This window comes from Atta colombica, unplaced genomic scaffold (genome assembly GCF_001594045.1).
Source record: "Atta colombica isolate Treedump-2 unplaced genomic scaffold, Acol1.0 scaffold39, whole genome shotgun sequence".
NCBI classification, from domain to species: Eukaryota; Metazoa; Arthropoda; class Insecta; order Hymenoptera; family Formicidae; genus Atta; species Atta colombica.
Window position 1 is genome coordinate 465,355 of NW_017259498.1, and position 21,253 is coordinate 486,607.

The 21,253-nt window shown below is 29.8% G+C and overlaps 1 protein-coding gene across 1 annotated transcript in view; it reads left to right on the top strand.

Annotated features, from left to right (window-relative positions):
* The first annotated feature begins 16,644 nt into the window (after nucleotides 1-16,644).
* LOC108691099 (homeobox protein aristaless-like 3) overlaps nucleotides 16,645-21,253 on the top strand; it is a 23,036-nt gene continuing 18,427 nt past the window's right edge. The window contains exon 1 of the mRNA XM_018198738.1: nucleotides 16,645-16,717. Within this exon, the coding sequence (XP_018054227.1) occupies nucleotides 16,645-16,717 (73 nt within the window). The remainder of the gene's footprint in view (nucleotides 16,718-21,253) is intronic.

The following is a 21,253-nucleotide window of genomic DNA, read 5'->3' on the forward strand; positions in this document are numbered from 1 at the left end:
TCCGCACTTCCATAAATATAGTCGGAATGTCCTATAAGTCTCACTTGTTTTTTCTATTCAATGTTGAATGTGATCTCTAAATTCAATCGCTAAAAATTAATAAATTCAATTATTATATTATTATAGAATGAAAAATAAATAATAATAATAATAACATGTAATGAGTTAATTATAAATAAATTGATAATGACAATTCTAAAAAATCGATTGGTTTTAATTTTAAAAAGATAAAAATAAATATTTTATAGATATTAACTTTCAATTATATCCCTCCGGAATTGTCTCTGGATAAAAAAATGTCTATTCAATTTAATTTTTTTACGCTATATCTAAATTTGAATTACTTTTACTAAAATGTATTTAACATTTATTTTTCACGTTTTTTTGGTTCCTTGAAATTAATTAGTGCCTTTTAATAATTAATATAAATTAAATGGATCTTACAATTTCAGTAATTGTGTTACAGATTTTAGTGCCACCTCTGAAGAATTAAGAACGAAGAATTAATATCTATCGTTTGTTTTTTTTATCTTATTGTTAGTTGATTAACGAATCAGACATTGATACATTTATTTTAATAAATTTTCTGTTTATTTTTGTCTGTAATTAGTTTAATTATTACCAGGGAATAAAGATAAACCCTGAAGCGACCACTGTCGGGCATCGTATCGTTGCGAAAGTTTGAGACGATATCGTCATCGGATTTTCCTTAACAGCTGACAAAACAAAAAAGAAAGGAAAAGAAAAGAAGATATCGCGATGACAACTTATCTCGTTAAATCTCGTTCTTCGACAGGAGGAAGATAACGAAGGAGTAAGAAACATGCCTCGCTAGAGGCGGGAAAGAGGGACGAGGGAAGAGAGAGGCGACTAAAGGCGGTAGGTGGGGATGTGGCATAATTACGAATATTAATTGCGTTTCCAACGAGCTGCTGGAACCGGAGCTGCTGAGTGCAGATGTCAACCTATTATCATCCCCTGCCTTACAATGGGTGAGATCTCGCTTTCTCTGCGTCGCTTTATCCCCCTTCCTACCATTCTCTGTCCGCGTCGTCCTACCTCGCCCACCTCCGCGATTACCCCTCTCCCGTATTGCAAAGTTAACAATGTTACTCGCTCGTGAATAGCTGCGGAGTATCATTATCAACGTGTCATCAGCAGGGCGGGGTCTTCCTACCTTCATAAAGTAAGATACTACAAAACTGATGCGAGGCGCATTCTCGCGACACATTATCGCCGCTTTGAGGAAAAATCTCTCCAATGTATTCATTGTATTTCGTTGTTACCTTGAAAATTATTCTCTTTCATTCCATAACAATTTTTTCGAGCAATTTCTTAACGCGCGTCGATTAAAAATTATGTTGTATAATACGTTATTAGACCTGTATATTTATTAGATCTGTTCTTTGATTACATTGGACTGCATTAATACTTTTATCTGGCTTTTGCCAAATTTAAATATACATATATTTACTTTATTTTAAATACAAGTGTCTACTAGAGATTCTCTAATCAGAGAATCTGGCGCCTTCTCCGCGATTTGTGATTGATCCAATATCTAGTCCATTTAAATGTAATGAAAATATATAAATTAATGAAAATATACTATGCTTTTACTTTAAATGCATAATGTCATGGATTTGCTGTTGTAATATTTATGATTAAACACTAAATTTTTTAAATTTTAATCACCAGCTAGTCTGAATGTTAGAATGTTAGAATGTTTGTCAAAAATTGAAGTTTGTGAAGTTTATAGAGCGTTTATGAAGTCTATAGAGCTGCAACTTACAGCGCCACTATAGAGTGAGATGATGTGAAATAGCACAATTTTTCTCTCTCGCATTATTTCGAAAAATAGTGGTCAGACTTTGATTAGAGGATTTCTAGTGTCTAGTTTAGTTACAAAGAAAAGACCTTTTCTAGATCGGAAATTTTATGCATCAATTGTCAATACAAAATGTTTAACAAAACTAGTTATGCATACAAAAGTTATGGAAAAAGCTATACATAGAAATTATAAATAGTACGATAAAATAATAAGTATAATGTAAATATTTTATATAAAACTTTATATAAAACTTTCATAAATACGCGAATTTCAAGTATCTGCTAACTATCCGTTCGAAATGTATATCCGATCTAAAGTTCTTTGTACCGTGTGTAATATCGCATCTCGAGGTAAGTGTCGGAACGGAAAGATATTTGAGGACGCTGGGCGAATGGCGCGCGCGCGCGCGAGAGAGAGAGAGAGAGAGAGAGAGAGAGAGAGAGAAAGAAAGAGAGAGGAACGATCAGAGAGTCATTTAATAAAAGTATGAATATCGTCAATAGCTTGATAGCTCGTTCCCGAATAATTTCCACTCTATCGGAAAATAATTATACTTTATCGGGCCGGATCTGTCTCTTTTCCTGTCCCCGCCTATCTTTACCCTCTCCTAAGGCGGTGTCTCAAATCGCTCAATTATATTTCCTCCCCGTTTTTCTGGCCATTGTCCCCTGAATCGCACGCAGCGTTATCCACCGGAGAAATCCCTTCAAGAACGATCGTCTCCTCTCTTCGAGAGGCCGATCCTCTGCCTTTTGCTTTCTCTATTGGCCAGCCTTCAAACGTAATCGGTGTCTGCGGATTTTGCTTCTATCCTATTCAATTAAGTTGCTAAAAGATATTGAGCAATTATAGAACGCCCCGCTCTGTCGTAGAGTAACAGAAGATCCTGATAGTACTATTAAAGAATGCGTCTCTTTTTAAAGACTAAGATTTTAATGCAATTTTATATCACTATCATATTAATCTAATATTGATACAATTTCTGACATTTTTTTATTTTTTATAAATATGAGAGATGCACTTTCGTGTGAAAAAAGAATCTTTATTAATGCCATACATTTTTTTCAGCAATTTTCAATGTGCCATTTTCATTTACTTAAACAGATAGAAAAGCAATTACAGTGGCGCTGGTAAACGGTATCATATTTTAAGAAAAAGAATATAATGAAATGATGAATTATGACAAATGTTACTCAAGGAAAAGCTGTAAAATTTAAATGAAAGTAGACCTTTGCTCCCTAAAGGTTAAAAATTTCATAGCTTCGCAATTTTTAATGCTACTTTGTACATCAATTGCTATTGTCTCACTTGTGAATTTACGAACATCGAATTATGCGATCGATGTAAATCGTCCATCGCATTATAATCGTAATTTAATAGAGCTCATCGAGGCAATCTTGCATATTCCAAAGGGCAATTAGTGCGCGACAATGGGGGGAACACCGTTGCGTTCGAGATAATTGACTAGGATGATTCGTTGTTACTCCACGTGGCTGAAAGGAGATCGAATGAGAAAGGAAGGGAGAAGCATCGGAGTGGATGATGGTCGTCGAGAGGGCTTGATCATTTCGGGGATTACGCGCTGAAAGAAGAGAGAAGGATCGTCTACACTCTTCATCGTCCACCAAAAGAGCAGAAAAAAGTGACGGTGTGTAGGCAGTCACGGATTAAGGCATTTAGAGGCCCAAGGTGCAATTTAATTTTTTGCATCTTCATTAAAAAAATTGCAGGAAGTTTAGAATAAAAGAAAATTTACTAAATATTATTATTTTTTAACAATTAATATATTTTCAGAAACTAAGGGTCGAAATTATTATTTCGTTAATTTTAAATTCTTGCGAAATCTCAGGCGGGCTCCGTACGTGCTTGTTAGATAATCCGCCACTGTACATGGGAGGGTGAGAAGAGCAAGTCCTTGATGTGCGTAGGGGTAGGATCGCGGATGGCACGCGTGAATGCGTCTTTATAAAGAGCAGTCGGTGAATTGATATAAGTGAGCAGTTATTTCGCGATCATTTGGAATTCCCCGTGAATGTGACGAAGGGGAAGACGGCGAAGAGAGCAGTGGCTACGAAGAGAGGCGAAGAGGACGACAGCGCGGGCGGTTTCGGGGATGGGGAGTGTTCAGCCACGTGCGAGATACTGCTTCGTACGTAACGGATCAAAGCCGATAGCTCCGATCGGACTTCCGAATGTTCCGCCGGTGTCCGATACTTCTAATCTTGTACGGTTGACGATTCGGCACGTAATTTTGATAAACGCAAGTTTCTCTTAGTCACAGAAATTTCAAGTTGAATTTATTTACGGTCCAGCTTCTCTCAAGTGGGATTCGATACGACATCATTTTTCATTTTCGATAAACCTCTTTAATTTCGACATCGAATTTTTATCTTAATAATGCCGAGCTTTGGATCCGGTCGAGACGAATCCCGTCTGAAGTTAAACGGATGAAAGATGGAAGAATTACTCCGACGTTTCGAGAGGTGATGGCACAGTGGTCTGATAAAGGTGAGGAGAAAGGTAGAAGAGAGTGGGGTGAGGTGAGGGATCGTTTCGAGGGACCAGCAGCGAAGAAATAAACTGGGCACAAACACAATAATTACTATCTCTTTATTTGGCTGTTTGTGTCGGGGTCGAGGTCTGCTCCGTTTTCTCTCTGCTTCGAGCGAGAGACGTGCGGCGCGCCGCCGTTGTGCAGAAGTTAATAAAATCCCCGCAGTCACGCCGGGGTGTGCAGTAACCCCCCCCCTGCGACCCCTTTTCCAACTACCCTCCTTCTCTTCCCTTCCTCTCTCCCTCCCCCTTCCTCCCCGGACTGCTGTATAGAGAGAAGGCTTCAGTTTATTTAGCAGCGGCGTAGTCGCCGTTCGTTGCATCCAATCTCTCCTCTTTGTCGATCCCTGTATATATCTGTCCGCGTGTTTCCTTCGAACTCACCGTTCCGCATGCGAATCTACATTTTCTATTTTTCAAACGGACTCAATGTGTCATTATTACCGTCCCTTTATATTTGTTTCTTTTTATTTAATTCTTCACATTTTCAATCCTATTTAGTACCTATTTCTATTTTATTATAGATAATATAATAATTTGTATACCATTATAGGTAATAATTTTCTTAAAAGTAAATTATGCATTGATCTAAATGGATGAAAGAGAAATAATTAATTAAAGACACTTTCGAATAATTAAAAATAAGTGAATGATATTCCTTTGATCTTAGTTCAATAAAATATCAGCTTTTCATTATTTTATTAAGGTCCCTCACATATCCTTTCATATTGAATCGTATTCTATTCTAGTGCACCTTATTAATAATTATTTTTGTATCTAAGAACGTTGTTATATACATAGAGAAATTTTACTGAGCTTTTATTTACTTATCCGTGTAGGCGTGAGCAAATGATAAGGGAAGGTGTTTCTTTTGACGCTTAGAGATGATAACTCGTGGGCGTAATTGTTACATCATGGATCCGCAGAGAACGAATAAACGGGTACTTCACGAAACAGTGACGTTCGAAGGAGAAGAGCGTGAGACAGGAAAGAGACGAGGAAGGTATGCAAGGTACCACCGAGGCCCTACAATAGGCGGCATTAAATCTGCAAAAGAGAGGTGGCTCGCTGCTCGCGGCGCGGAAAACGACGAGTGAAGCGGAATCGAGGCGCAAAGGAAGCAGATACAATTCACAATAGACTCGGCGAACCGGCGCGAAGATCAAACGCCACTCCAACGGGAATTACCGACGTCCATAACTGACGTGAAACGACGAGTGTTAAGAGTTAGATCGCTTCGTGCATTTGATACGCTCGTCGCGTCGCTATCGAAACACGTGCCACGAGATGATTTTGCTTGGTTATGTCCCGTGTCCATTTGTCTCGTAATATTTAGAGAACAAAAAAATTTTTATTCAAATTTATAGTGGAACATAAAGTGACGTAGAAATAAATTTATACTGGATATAATTTGCGCGTTGTTTCTATAAATATATTTAATTGTAATTATATACACGGTGACATAAAATATATCATTTCATCAAATTTTGAAATTTTAATAATCAATTCTCTCTATATCAATTTTGTATCAATTTTGTTAAAAATGTTATATATTTAATTTTATTACAAATGTTATATATTTAAAAATGGAACGACTAATTGTGAGTGTACTTATTGCACTTTATTAATATTGGTAAAAATATAATTTGTTTAGATAGTTAAAAAAGTAAAAACTCATAATTCATATATTTGCAGCTAATTTTTATATAAAATGATTTTTACAAATGCGAAAATAAAATTCTTACGATTTTTTTTGCAAATTTCGTAATTTAATCTTTGAGTATAAGATTTTTGAAACATAAGTAAGCAGATGAGGTGCTGAGATACCTCAAAAAGTTTTTATTTTTATAATTATATTTTTTACTAGATTATTATATTTTAGCTAAATTTACATTAATGTTATATCCTGAGAAATGTAATGTCAAAATAATACATTTTAACATTTCTGAACTATATTTAAAAATTTTTTTTGTTTTAGAACAACGTTTTTAGTCATGAATTTTTACATTTTATTTCTTGACTTTATTATTAAAAACTATTATTTATTATTAAAAACTCAGACAAAAAAGGGTTAAAATACAAATATTCTGATACTAAATATATCTTAAAACATAAATCGTACAAAGTTGTAATTACAATGTATAAAAATAGGATATTAAAAATAGGATAAGTAGCGAAATAAAAGATACAAAAATTATTTCAAATTAGTATTTTTTTTACAAGAAATTGAAGAAATGAATATTCTAATGACAAAAATATGTAAAATAGTCAATGTTTCAATTACAAAAATATGAAATTAAATTTTGTATAAAATTAAAATCAACAAAACTGAAATAAAAATAAGATTATTTACTTTCAATTAAATTATTTATGTTAAATTTATAATAGTTACATCCTAATATGATAGACAAATGTAATAATAATATAAATAAGAACTTTAACATTTTTATATATTTTTTATTTTTCTTTTCGAAAATAATGTTTTTAATAATGGATTTTCGTATACATTGATAATATACGTTGCCAACATATGAAGCAGCGTTGCTGCCAGATCACAAACGGAACAATCTACCAACAGTATGTGTTAAGAATTGAAAGAAATATGTTCAATTTATCAAGCAATCAATAATAGAAAGATGTTAAATAGAGCTCTGTTATTAATCTAAAAGTATGAAATATTTATAAAAAACTATGCCTAGAGTGCTCAGACGTCCCGTATATACCCATTCGAAGGTTAAACAATAATAACTACATTTATGAAAAAAAACTCAATATTTGAGTGTTTACATTCAATTTAGAGTTATTTCAAACTCTGAATTTGAGTGTTATTCTCAACTTGAGAGTTAACTTGAGTATTATTTTTAAAATTATGAAGTATTATTTATTCTATACAATTACTTAATTCAGTTTCCTAAAATATGTGTTATTGGTTATCATATTCTGGAATACACATGATAAAATTATAAATTTAAAAAACTCCCTCATTCAAGGAAATTAATTTCCTTATTTCCTTACACGGTCATCCATTCAATCTTGTACCTTATCATCCAACGATGCTGAATCTCTGCAATCGTACGGAAACTGCTACTTCGATAATCCATGAATTTTTAATGTTAATTGATACATAGCTGCAACATATCTGATCAATAGATATTATATATTTTCAGAAAAAGTTTCACGCTTAGTTAAAATATTTCTTTCATAAATAAATCTGCTACATCCATATTCATTATTTTAGCGTTAATATTTAATCATAAAGATTAATACTTAAACTTTTACATTTAATTTTGAAAATGACATTCAAAGGTTTAAGCTGTTTAATGTTTACATTCATCTAATGAATATATACAAGTGTTGAGAGTAAACTTTTAAATGTTTATAGCGAGTACACTCCAACTGAAGTGTGAACACTCAGTTATTCGATGTACATTCTCAATTTTTTAATATATACGTTCAGTTTTAAATATAAACGCTCGATCTTTGGATATATATACATCCAAAGTTGAGTAAATCGGTGCAAACATAATTTAAGCTGCAATATAAACACTCACAATTTAAATGTATATATCCAAATTTGAGTGGAAATTCAAAATTTGGTGTTAACACTCGGTTTGAGTATAAACACCAAATTTTACATTTTGAATTTTTTTTCATAAGAGCTATTGATAATATTATATTATTTTATAAGTTTATAAATTTCCTAAATCAATTTTATTTATACTTTTTCCTTTCTTATTTTTTTCATAATATAGTTTTCAATATAAAGTCGGATTGTAGTGTAAACCGATTCATCTATCTATAAGACAAACTATAAGCTAACTTAATCTTTATAGTATTACATTATAATATTAAATAGTCTTATCGGAGTTGAAAACAACTGTGTATTTACGCAAAAACCTTCAAATAAAAAAAGGAGGATGTTAAAAAAAAGCTGATTTTTACTCACAAAAGTGTAAGTAAGTAAAGAATAACTCTTTTTTTAAATATATTTTGACCTCCTGAATACGATAATGTTAATAAAAAGTTCGGGATCGATAGGGAACACCTTGAAAATTAAACATATATATTTAAAAAATGTCAATATTCTTGTTTACTTTTCAAAGTGTTTTCCAAATGCCACGAATTTTTTAATAATTTTATCATATTTAGGAAGTCAAAATCTACAAAAACACTATTTCTTTTACTTATATTCTTTTTGGCAAAAGTTAGTCCTTTTTTTAATATCTCCCAAAAAGGGCAGATTTTTGCTCAAAAAGATATAAATAAAAGAAATAGTATTTTTTGTAGTTTTTGATCTCGTGAATATTATAAAATTATTAAAAAGTTGGCATCTAAGGGACACTTTGAAAAGTAAAGAATATTGAAATTTCTTTAAGTATATCATGGCCATGCTCAATTTTTAAGATGTTCCCTATCTCGAACTTTTTATTAACATTATCATATTCAGGATGTCAAAATAAAAAAAAAACGCTATTCCTTTTATATCCTTTTTTACATCTTTGTGGACAAAAATCTTTTTTTAACATTCTCCTTTGCGCATTACATATTGGGTTGTCCGGAAAGTTCGTGCCGATTTTGAAGGAAAATGGAAACGCAGAAGATTTAAATTTTTAATTTCATTTATTATATTTAAATCTTTTGCGGCACAAACTTTCCGGACGATCCAATATTTGCATCTTGCAATAAAGTATGCATATAAATCAATAAAAAGTATTTTATATTAAAGTAAAAAGATTTCAGTAAATTTTTTTTATATATTTACTTGCAAATATTTTGTATAGATGACTTTTGTGAAAGAAAAAGAATAGGAATGTATAGCATTACTGCCTATTGTATCAGTTTTGAGATCCATTTTGTCAGATGCTTATTTTTGTTTTTACAAAAAAAAATTAATTATTACAAACAGTATTACAAAAACCGTTATATTATTTAATAGAAGATACTTTCTAGTTTGTATTATCTAGTTTGTTTTCTAAAATTTTATTTTTAGTTTTTAAGAAATATTAGTTAGTAGTAATTGTAGTTTTAAGAAATATTGTTCAAAAATAAAATGATATGTTGGTATCAGTGTTGATCTTCTTTTATACAATATATATTATAAGATCTTATATTACTACCTTCTTTCCCGATCTGTAACTTAAAGCTATAGTAATAATCAAATAAAAACAGTTTGGCAGCACACGAGGATGAAATTGTTATTTAAGTTAGTTTAGACGAATGTATTATTGCAAAAAGTTATACTTTGATATGACTATTTTTCGCATCGTTCTGTTAATTGTTCTTATGTACACTTCTAAAATTATAAGATCCATTTATTAGTAGACATATGTATAGTCAAATGGTAAAGTTAATCTTCAACAGTGTAACGCAATGAGATAATGTCCCAAATTGACGCAAGTTTTCTTTTAACAACATAAAGAAGAATGAAACTAAACGCTGATTCTCTAAGAGAGGACAGGATATCAAGGAAGTCGTTATTGGCCCTTGAGGCTATGCCGCGTATTGTTGTCGCCGGATGAAACGAAGAATCACTCAATTTTATGAGATAAACGAGGCGAAAAGACCACGCGGATAAGTAATGCATATAGTTCAGATTTCGATGGTCAAAGAGAATAAAAAGCTTAAAAAATTGTAAGCACGTGTTGAAATGGAAATAAAGAGACTAATTATCTACTTATAATTCTATTATACAATTCTATTATACAATTATGTCTATTATATCAATATCTATTATAATGTAACATAACATACATAATATAACATAACACAACATAATATAATACAATATATATATTTATATTAAATAATAATATCTATATTATGTATTACTCTATAAAACATACCTAACAAATTTGCATAGAAAATATTCTTGAAATTAAATTAAATTAAAAATAAGAATTTGATCGCTTGAGTTAAAATATACCAATAAAAATCAAATTATATTACTAGTATTATTGTTTACATTACAAAATAAAATAAATTCTTTCTTTATTAGGCTTTTGTAGTAATAAAATTAATGATTAAATTTGAAATTTTAATTATCTAATCTATGATTATTAATTAGACCAGTCAATTTTAAATTATTTTACACATTATTATCGAAAGGTCTTAAAAATTTCTATAGCAGATTATACGAACTGGGAATCACTATGTACATTTTTTTCTTGTCTTTTAACGAAAACGCTTTTTGCGATATTTTCAGCAGATGGACATTGCCTCTTTTTTTTTATTGTTAAGGAAGTAGATCACTTTCGGAGATGACAACAACGCGATTTAGCAGACACGGGAAGGTCGCCACGCGACGGCGACAAGGGGTGGCGAAGGGGTTTGCGCCGTTCTTTCGTGGTTGTATATCAGGGGCGTCGCGTTATTGGCCCCCGAGGCGCAACCGGGCTTTGTCGGTTGGCACGCTGATCGTCGGATAAGCCCGAGCCCCAAGAATTGCTGACTTTTGTAGGATAAACGGAGTAAAGAGAAAGATAGAGAGAAACTGTTTCACGCGCGCAAATGTATACGGCAACGTTTTATACATCTCGGCATGAATCCGCGCAAACGAGGAGCCGAACGGTGTCGTAATCAGTCTAGATATGCAAACGTATGAAGTCATTTAATTTTTGCTCACTTAATTCGCGGAAAATGACTCCGTGTTTTTATTTACGATAGGAGTTGAGAAGCAGAGAAATCGTGTGTTATAAGGATTAAAGTTTTTCAAAAAGAGATAAGTTTACGATGAGTGCATTAAAAATCTGTATAATGCATTCCTATGCTGTAATTACGTAAATCTTTATGATTCTATAAGTATGATTTTTCAACGTGCTCGTTACTGCAAATTGCTGAAAAAACAGTCATAAATCGTATTTGTGCGATATGAATAAATGTATGTACACTTAATTTATTTAGTAAACATTGGAGTGAATAAATTTCTTTGAAATTCAAATCTAGAAAGTGAAACTATTTGAAAAGAAATTATATTGCAATTATTATCTTGCAATTGTATCTTAATGATTTGCAATACAGTAATATATATTTCAGAAAAATAACAAATCTGCAGAATTATGATGATAAATATATTTATTGATTCTTAAATTATTAACGTCCTTCTAACTTAACTAAAACTATAATGTATGAATTCTTTAGAAATACGCAGAAAATCTTTAGAAATACGCAGATTGAAAATTTTAAGATCTTAGAAAAATTTTTCAGTCCAGTTCCTGAGAAAATCTGAAATTTTGGAAATTTTGTTAATATATATTTCTACATTAAACTAAGTCATGCGAATAATCTTAACATTTGAAGCATCAAAATCGGAATTTTTTTTATTAATTCTTTGAATTTTTCAAAACTATTAATTGCAGATTGCCGACAACGATTGCAAGGGATTAATAGAATTATTTTTTTTGCACAATATTTCTATAGATTTCCACAGATATTTAGTTTGTCAATATTATTCTATATTTCCAAAAAAAATCTTGCATTTTCAAATAATAAACTATTGTATATTATTATGTTTTAAATTTGATTTTTGGTCAATGTTTATTTTAATAAAAATAATTTATTGTGATAAATTAAAGATGTTTCTTTATAATGATTGATAATGATTGAATATTGATAATGATTCTTTATAATGATTTATAATGAGTGAAAGCATAAATGCTTTAAGAAATATATAATCAGATTTGCATTCATACAGTATATAAAATAAATTGTATTTTCAATATTTATACATGCATATTATGATAATTTGATGATATAAATATCATGTACTCCCATGATTTTATTTGAAGGCTTTATTAGTCATATCGGAGTAGCACTTTGAGAAATCTATTTTTTATCGTCACAACAACCGAGTATCGATACCATATTTGCATGATAAAGCCGCCTATGAGGCAAGCAGAGACGAGATCGGACACCCACGCCTTTATACAGATGGCGACAAACATTCTGTACGACCAAATCAATGCAGAGATCCGATACCTCGTTTTATCGAACTACCAAGTCGCATGGATTCGCTACAAGACAAACTGTATTGATAAATCTTCAACGAAGAAATTATTATTATGTTCTTCAAATAATTTTCAATATTCGACAATTTCTTCGGCAGAATATTAGATTATTTTTTGAACGCTGTTGAAATACATGACATCAAAAAATGAAATCAAAAAATTTGCGATGTAAAATTTAAAAAATTACAATTCGTAATTTATGGTAATGTATGAAATTTAATTACTTCTTTTTTAAATTAATCTTATATAATATTAGATATTATCTAATTGGTTTAGAAAAAGCAAATTCTCACTGCCACAATGAAATGTCATGATTTTTATGTCATTTTTAGACTATTATTAATTTAGGATAATTTTCATTCAAAAATATTTCGGTCAGATGAATTAGTGAACTAATAAAATGCCGGACAATCTTAGTTTTAGGGTCGGAGACTTTTGACTTTTCTGAATGTGAAGTGTCTCATCCAAACGGAAGAAGGAATGATTTTAAAAGAACATAAATATTTTATCTCTTTTACTATATGTGCAAAGTATATTTCTATATATATACATCTTAGCCGAATACTGTTTTTTTTTCAAATCACTCAAAATTTTTTAAAATTTATCAAAACCTAATTGTTTTTTTTTTTTAAGTATCCCGAATTCTGGATGTGAAATTCAACACTTACAGGAGTTCTGAAAAACTTCATAAAAAAGTCTCCGTCTATCTTATTTTTCGTAGATTTACACTCACAGAGAAAAACATAGACAATTATAAAAGCTTTTTTAATCTTTTAACAACTATAAACTTTTTAAAAGTTTTAGAGTGAATTTCACTCTAAAGAGTAAAAACTTATTCTTAAAAAATAAAAAATTGAACCACACTTTTTCAAAACTGACTTAATTTTCACTCTTTAGAATGAGATTTTACTCCAAAGAGTTTAAAGAGTACAGGTGACAACTCATACAAGTGTTATATGTAGAATTAAAATATATAGTGGAATAAATTAATATACGTCAATGAGTAAATAAGTAATTTAATTTTTACCATCTTGATTCTTAATCTCTATGGATGGCTTGGTTAAGGTGAATGTATGTTTGCTTTGAACAGGGTATTGAAAGTTTTTGAAAGTCAGACATTTATGCATTTACTCTTATCATTTGACTATTAATTGCTTTTTTCGGAATCGTTCCGATTCCAATTTTTAATTTTGACGACATCAGTGACTTCTCATATTCATACATATACTGACTATTTCATTTAATTGTTAAACATCTGATTTTATATCATGTGAAACACAATCGAAGTGAGTTATGCATTAATTTGCCAAGCATTAATCTGCTTGGTGAGTTTTTTTTATTGAAGCGACAATTCTGCTTATATACTCTGTATTATATTACTTTGTGTTATATTACAAATTAATCATATCATTTTTATAAGATTATCGAATTCACCAACAATTGATCTTCCGATCGTTTGCGAGTAATTTCGTATATACTCAGTAAAGCACTCATCGCACAACATTTTTCTATGCTTTTATTACTTGTTTCTCAATATATAATACTTATGCTTTCTTATGATATTTGAAGATGATTGAAATTAACCACAGAAACATGTTATATTACGATTATTGCTCTCACTTAATTTAATTATAGCCGAATTTTATATCTTAATTTTTTAACAGTTATTTATACAATCTTTAAACTGACTTTTACATTCTCTTTTTATTATATTATTTATGTAACATCAAGAGTCTTTGTATTGATTAATTTATTTTCAATTTTTTAAAGTTATTGTTGAGTTTAAATCGTGAATTTAAATACATTTAAGAGATCGAAGAAATAATATAAGAAAATAGGAAACACCCAGTGCTAGATTAAGTGCTATATTAAGTTTTAGATATCTTTTGTTAAAAAATCAAAAGAAAAAGACTTAAAGGTTCCCCTTAAACTCCTCTTTACCCTAATAAAAATAATTAAAAAACATTTTAATTGTTGAGAGTAAAATTAAGATTATTTATTAGTCGTATATAATTAAACTACTTTATAGTTCCAATAATTATAAAATAATTTATTTAATTATGTATATTAATTTTATACAACACAGTTGTTACCTTTATATTTTTTTTTGCCATCGCTATATATCTTTCTCTCTGATCTGAGACGAACCTTACAAAATATTTCTTGGAACCGTGTTTGTGTGTTAAGCCCATATCAAACTGACTTTGCAGACCGATCCAATTACTAAGTTTGATTGTTGATATATAATATCATATATAATCAATCATATATAATGAATCAATTTTATTGGTCGCCATTATAAGTCGGCAGAGTTTAGAATTGATTGGTGTACATAGTTGATAGTCTGGGCTTTATATGCCTGTCTGTTGTGCGTGCGCGATAATTCGAAATGTTTCCAGGTATTTTTATCACTAATAATGCGTTATCCATTTTTTTTATCTTAAAAACAACTTAATGTAAGATAAAACCTAGAAGAGTGAAATATGTTTTTAGAAATATTTCATAAATTTTATACTTGAGGTTGCGTGCGCGCGCGCGCGCGCGTGTGTGTGTGTGTGTTACATTAAAAGCAACAAAAATACTTGAAAGAGTTTCGAGCTGTCTCATGGTGCACAATCAGAAAGTGAGTTAGACAAAATAGGTCCTAGTTCAGAAGAATACTTGAAGAAGGATCTCTTAGAGAATCTTTTCGACAATTTTTCCAAGAATACCTATTGTCTTGAGCAACATAGAAATAATCTGTAAAAGATATGAATTTTTTTTTCAATAATTAAAGACTTGATAGTAAAATTTATTATATTGTGTTTATACCATTATGTAATATTTATCTGTTTGTCAGTGTGTAACATAGTTATTGCTTTCTATGCTCTTATAAATTTATTACTAATAAACTGCTCAGATTCATGAATTGTTTAAGAATAGAGTTATTTTCCAAATGAATTTTAATTTAAATTAATTTTATTTTTTTTAAATAAATGAGTGATAAAAATGAGCTTCAGAAACAAGCAAATAATTAGACCAACAAATAAAAACTAGTCCATGAAAACATTAAAATCAAAGAAAAAAAAAGGATTACAACTATCTTTTTCAACAAATATAAGATATAAGAGCATTTCAACTGAATCTTCCTCAACCAATTAATAAATTGTAGTAGAGATTAAATTTAAAAAAATGAAAATTAAAACGAGGAAATTTAAAGAGAAAGATTATAAGGATGTATTGTTAGACCAATGAGTAAAACAATATCAATTTTTAAATTCAAAATGTTATCGTTTCTTTTAATCACTTTTATTACAATGCTCATTGCTTACTTTCTATCTTTAAAAAAGTAAAGTGTTATATATAATATTTTATACTTTTTTTTACTTTTTTATAGGTAACAATTTTACATAGCAGCGTGAATAAAATCGAAATATAAGATTCTTAATTGAAAATAAAATTATGCAACGCGATACATTGTCATTAAATTATCCATAATCGATAAAATTTGGCGTCTTTGAAAAAGGAAAAAGGATGAAAAAAATTATGTAAGAAAATGATAGGAAGAATGGAAAAAACAAGAAACGGAGAAAAGAAAATGATATGGAGAACACATGGAGCAAAGAAAGAAGATAGAAGGAACGAAGAAGATGAACATCGGCCGATGGATCGAACGTAGAAGGAGAGGGTTGAAAGAGTGAGAAGAGACGGCAAGAGGGCGGACGGACAGGGAGAGAGGGTGAGACGGGTAGGGGAACCAGAAAAAATCCGGGGATTTACGCGGAAAGGGCAAAATATTCCCCGCCCAGGCTTCATTCAGCCTCCGATTACGGGGTGGCTTTGGGTGAAAAGCACGCGTTCCCATTGGTCGAGGGGCTAATATGGCGGTGTTAGGGGTTGCAAGGTGGGGCTGATGTACGCGATATTAAGGGCTGCTTTCATGTCCGACGAGCCAGTGCGTGGTGCGCCGTCGATTGACGCATTTTGAGTCGTGAAGGTGGAGAACGACGTTCGGCATCCTCCTGTCTCTCCTCATTCCCTATCTTTCTTTCTTTCGTTCGCTCGTTTCCTTTCGTGTATGCTCTTCCGCCTGAAACGCATTCGACAGAGGCACACGCGACTCGGCGGCAGATTCAATTTGCGCGCGTGTCATCCGGGAGAATCTATGATTTGCCAGTGATTTTCGTGGGTCAAGGACTATCATTTAGTAGTGCGATTTATTTGCAAATCGCGGGAGCTTACGCCAGTGATTTTCAAAGAAGAACGCCATTTACTTCAGATATGGCCCAGACTTATAATCAGAAGAAAAATGTGTACAGCATCGACCAAATATTGGGTCATGACAAAGATGGAGGTAAAGTATCTTTCTTTTTTCTATCAAAGAAATACGCGCAAGTTATTTGTATGAGTAAATGAACCATTTACAGAATTCTGTATATTCTATGTTGATTAAAATAAATTTTTGTGAAACGTTTTTTTTATTAATAGAATAACAAATAAACATATACATGTTTCATTTCCATTAAATCAAAATATTGAAATTCTGTATATATAATATTTTGTCACTACTTATCTACATTATATGTAATTATAATGAAATTTTAATAAATAAAAAAAAATGATTGAAGTAAGATTAAATATCTACAAATGTAAATATCTACAACGTAATAGCATAATTTTAATTTTTTCATTGACAAAGTTTTATTGTAAAAGTTATATTTGTAAGCATTATTACTATATAATCAACGATGATTTTAATCAGACATTCATTATCTAACTTTGTTTTGACAAAATTTGATTATAAAAAAATCGTTTCTAAGAATTACTGCAATAATTGATTATGATTTTAATCATGAACATTTATTATCAATAAATTATTCTAGTCTTTTTCGAACCAATTGTTTATCATTTCACATTATATAAAATATTATTTACATAGAAAAATAATACCTCAAAATATATTTAATTCGAAAAACATATTTAATTCGTTACATAATATCTTTAATTAAATTATTTTGTTTATTTAACTTTTTTATTTCTCTATTGTTTCTATTGTTATACAGATTTTAATTATATATATAAGTATTTTCTTTTTAATTATTTGTTAACCGACTAATTATATATTCAGATTAAAATTTACAACACGTTTACTATGATAAAACAGTCATGTCTTCGTTTACGTAACGAACGTCTATGATCGTAATGACCGTAAGATCGATAAACTTCACTCGCTTTCGGAATACTTGACTCGTTAACAAGGAAGTCCGTTACAGATTTTATTATCTCGATACCACACATAAAAAAGAGTGGGCACGCTTTTTTTTCATTGTAACAAAATAGGTTATCTAGAGATGAGCAAACACTGATCGAATAAATAATGAATTAATATAGAGAGTACAAACTTTCATTTAAAATTAGAAGATATTATTTACATCATATAAGATGCAAACAGAATACTTATTAACTTTCGATTTGTTTATAAGATAGGGGTTATATTTAAGAGAGCTTTTAATAAAATTTTCACATACCTACGTTGCTCATTCATCTAACTTATATATCTATCTTAAAGTGACACATTCTGGTAAAATGCGATTATTATATTTGCTTTTTTTTGTCACTACATCTGGACTATATTAAACATTTTTTTATCTCGCTTTCGTCAAATTTTAAATATATGTATACTTATTTATTTCATTTTAAATACAACGAGTGTATATTAGTTCAGCCATAAAAATAGGCTTCTTAAGGCTTGATAAGAATGCACTATATAATAATTCAAATGACAATTAACTCGTTCTTTATTATTTTATTAAAGATGACCTCGTTTTAATATATGTATATGTAAGTAGACAGATTCTTTATAAGTATAGTTTAATATAGATTTATTTATTCTTTTTTCAAAAGTATTAATAGAAATTAAATATATATTTAATAAATTATTAGTACAAAAATAAATATTTGTAGTTTATATAAATAACAATAAATATATTTATTTCAGTATTATCGTTTACATTTTATAATTAATTTCTGTTAATAATATATTTTTGAAAAAAAGACTACATAAAGCCCTATTAAAATATGTATCTGTAAAGAATCTTATATATACAAATATTAAAATAAACTCATCTTTAATAGCAATTTTGAACTTTTAATGTTAATTATCTATTTTATTTTCCTCGAAAAAAAATTTATAGAGAATTCTAACATTTTTGTCGTTATTTTTCCAGAATTTTATTGTTTGTAAAAGAGAATGTACAAGTGTGTGCAAATAATAAGTGAAAGAAAAATACGGAAATTTATTTTAATCAAGAGAGAGAGAGAGAGAGAGAGAGAGAGAGATGAGAAATTTAACTTTAACTGCAGATTGAAAGAATTGTAAACTTCGGCACGATAAGGGAAGATACGAATCTCAGATATAGAATACATTGCTAACCTTAGGATTGTGCGATTAAAGGCAACGTAACGTAATTAGGTCGTCGCGGGTTATAGAATCTGTGGCGACGATCAGTGTAACGTGAATTTACTACACGCTGTTGCGACACGCGAGTAGTAAATTGCATGCGCGTGATTAGATTGCGGAGAGGCGCACGAACAGTGGATTGTTTCGATGCGTTCACTTTTGCAGAATCGTCATGGCGTGATGAATCGTGTTATCAAGTTTAAAGAACTACATTGTTATGTGTACAGGTTGAGCTACAACCGTAGCTTATGGGCAAACAAAACAAACGGCGATCGTTGTACCCCACGTTTTTATTAAATGCACGAACACGCTTTTGCCTTTTATCGCTCGAGTCGTTTTTTTTTTTATATAATAGTATTGTCTTAATAGAAGAATATTGCGATCAATAACTTACTTTATAAACTGTTGTAAATGAGGCTATTTTTGACTTTTAAGCTTTAGAGAAATAATTAGAATTATATAATTATTTTAATAACTTAATAACATCTGCAATTAACTTAAATATTTAATTTCAAAACTAGATTTTTAAAATCTAGAATATACATAGATACAAAGTTTATTTTTGTAAAGCAATATTAAAAGAAAGATACAAGGCCAAGATAAGCATTAAACATGTGTCAAATGAAAGTAAACGTGTTTTATTTTAAAACGTAATAACTTTATGATTTAATTTTATATTTTATGATTTATTTATTTTGATTTGACTAAAGAAAACTAAACTCGGTTAGACGAAACTGTCTCATTACTATTAGGTACGCTTGAAAATAAAATTTGTATTCATTTTTATATGATACTTTTATTTATGATTCTTTCTATTGCTTGCTTTTTTTGAATCTTTTTACTGCTCTTTTTTTTAACTTTCTTTTTTTTAAATTTTTAAAATAAAATAAAATTATGATTCAGGTAAACAATTGTAATAAATAATGTTCTTTTTTAACATTTTAACATTTTTTATTAACGAAAAGTCATTGAAAGACAAAATATAAAATAAAGAGATCATGCGAACGCATCCTGATTTTCAGATCGTATCTAATAATTGTAATGATTGAACGTGCGCGCACGTTCGTTATTTTCAATGTTACAATCTAAAATAGTCGGGTTGATAATATTTTTATCTTGGATTTTTGATCCTTTATGAAGGATATATTTTACTGGAGGATTTACTTAATTTTTTATTTATATGCGATCAATGATAACTGCTGTAACGCGAATTTACAGCATGACGTTAGGCACGCAAAACATATGTACATATACTGGACGTATATTGTCTCTGTGCAGTATACAAATACAAAAATGCTACACATAACGTGCACAAAATAATCATACAAACAATATTCTGGATATTATAATAAATGTATAAATTACCAGAAACGCAATTTATGTATGCTTGTAATGTTTATATATTCTCAGACGAATCGTTTTATATCTATTACATCGTTATATGTCAATGTATTATAATTCATATTATATTCTATTATAATCGATTCTAAAAATAAATCATTTTACAATTATCATATATATTTAGAGGAAAGGCCCCTATTATGAGATATCGAATTCATTTTGGGTAAATGCTAGAAGTCTCTGTCTATATAGAATTTAAAAAAATAATAGGTTATTTTGAAGGGAATTTAATAAGCTTTAAGATAACATTATATAAAATTTAATTCAAGCACCATTTTTTTTTTAAATTAAAGAAATGTAAAAAGTGAACAAATTACGAAATCAAAAAATTGTGCTCCTAATATGGGATGTCCCGAGAAATCGATCGCAAAGTATATCAGTATTGCAATTAAAAAACTTTATTTAATGTTTCTAAAATACAAATAGCTAGCGTACGCGAAAAATGAGCATGCAATAGATTATACCCAGAACTCGTCTTCAGGTAGTGGAATCAAACATTGCAGAAATAGGCATTCGACGTTCATTCCTGTTGTCTTTTTTATTATTGTACAATAACATTTATATTTTATACTTTAGCAACGCTTTTCATTGACATAGGACCATGAGTTATTTCATATTACAAATACAATACCCTGAGTATCTCATATTACAATTTCCACGCCTTATGGTTTTACGATCATCAAATCTAACTTCTGTAATTAAACAATTCAACATATCCCGTATTTTTCAGTACGACCTTACTCTATCACTACATGAAGAATTTATTTATTATTTATTTATTAAATAATAAACAAGGTTTAAAAGCTCATTTTAATGAAACTTGAAGATATCCAAAATTTAAAATCTTGTTTTACACAATGTCTATAGGCATAATCTAATAATGAATTTTCTACTAAATAGTAGTTTTCAATCTAAGAGCAATAAATTTATGGTGAAATCAATAGATAACATTTATTAGTTAGCAGAAACGCCACTATCTCTATTAGCTTATCTCATAATAGAGGGCTTTCCTCTCTCTCTCTCTCTCTC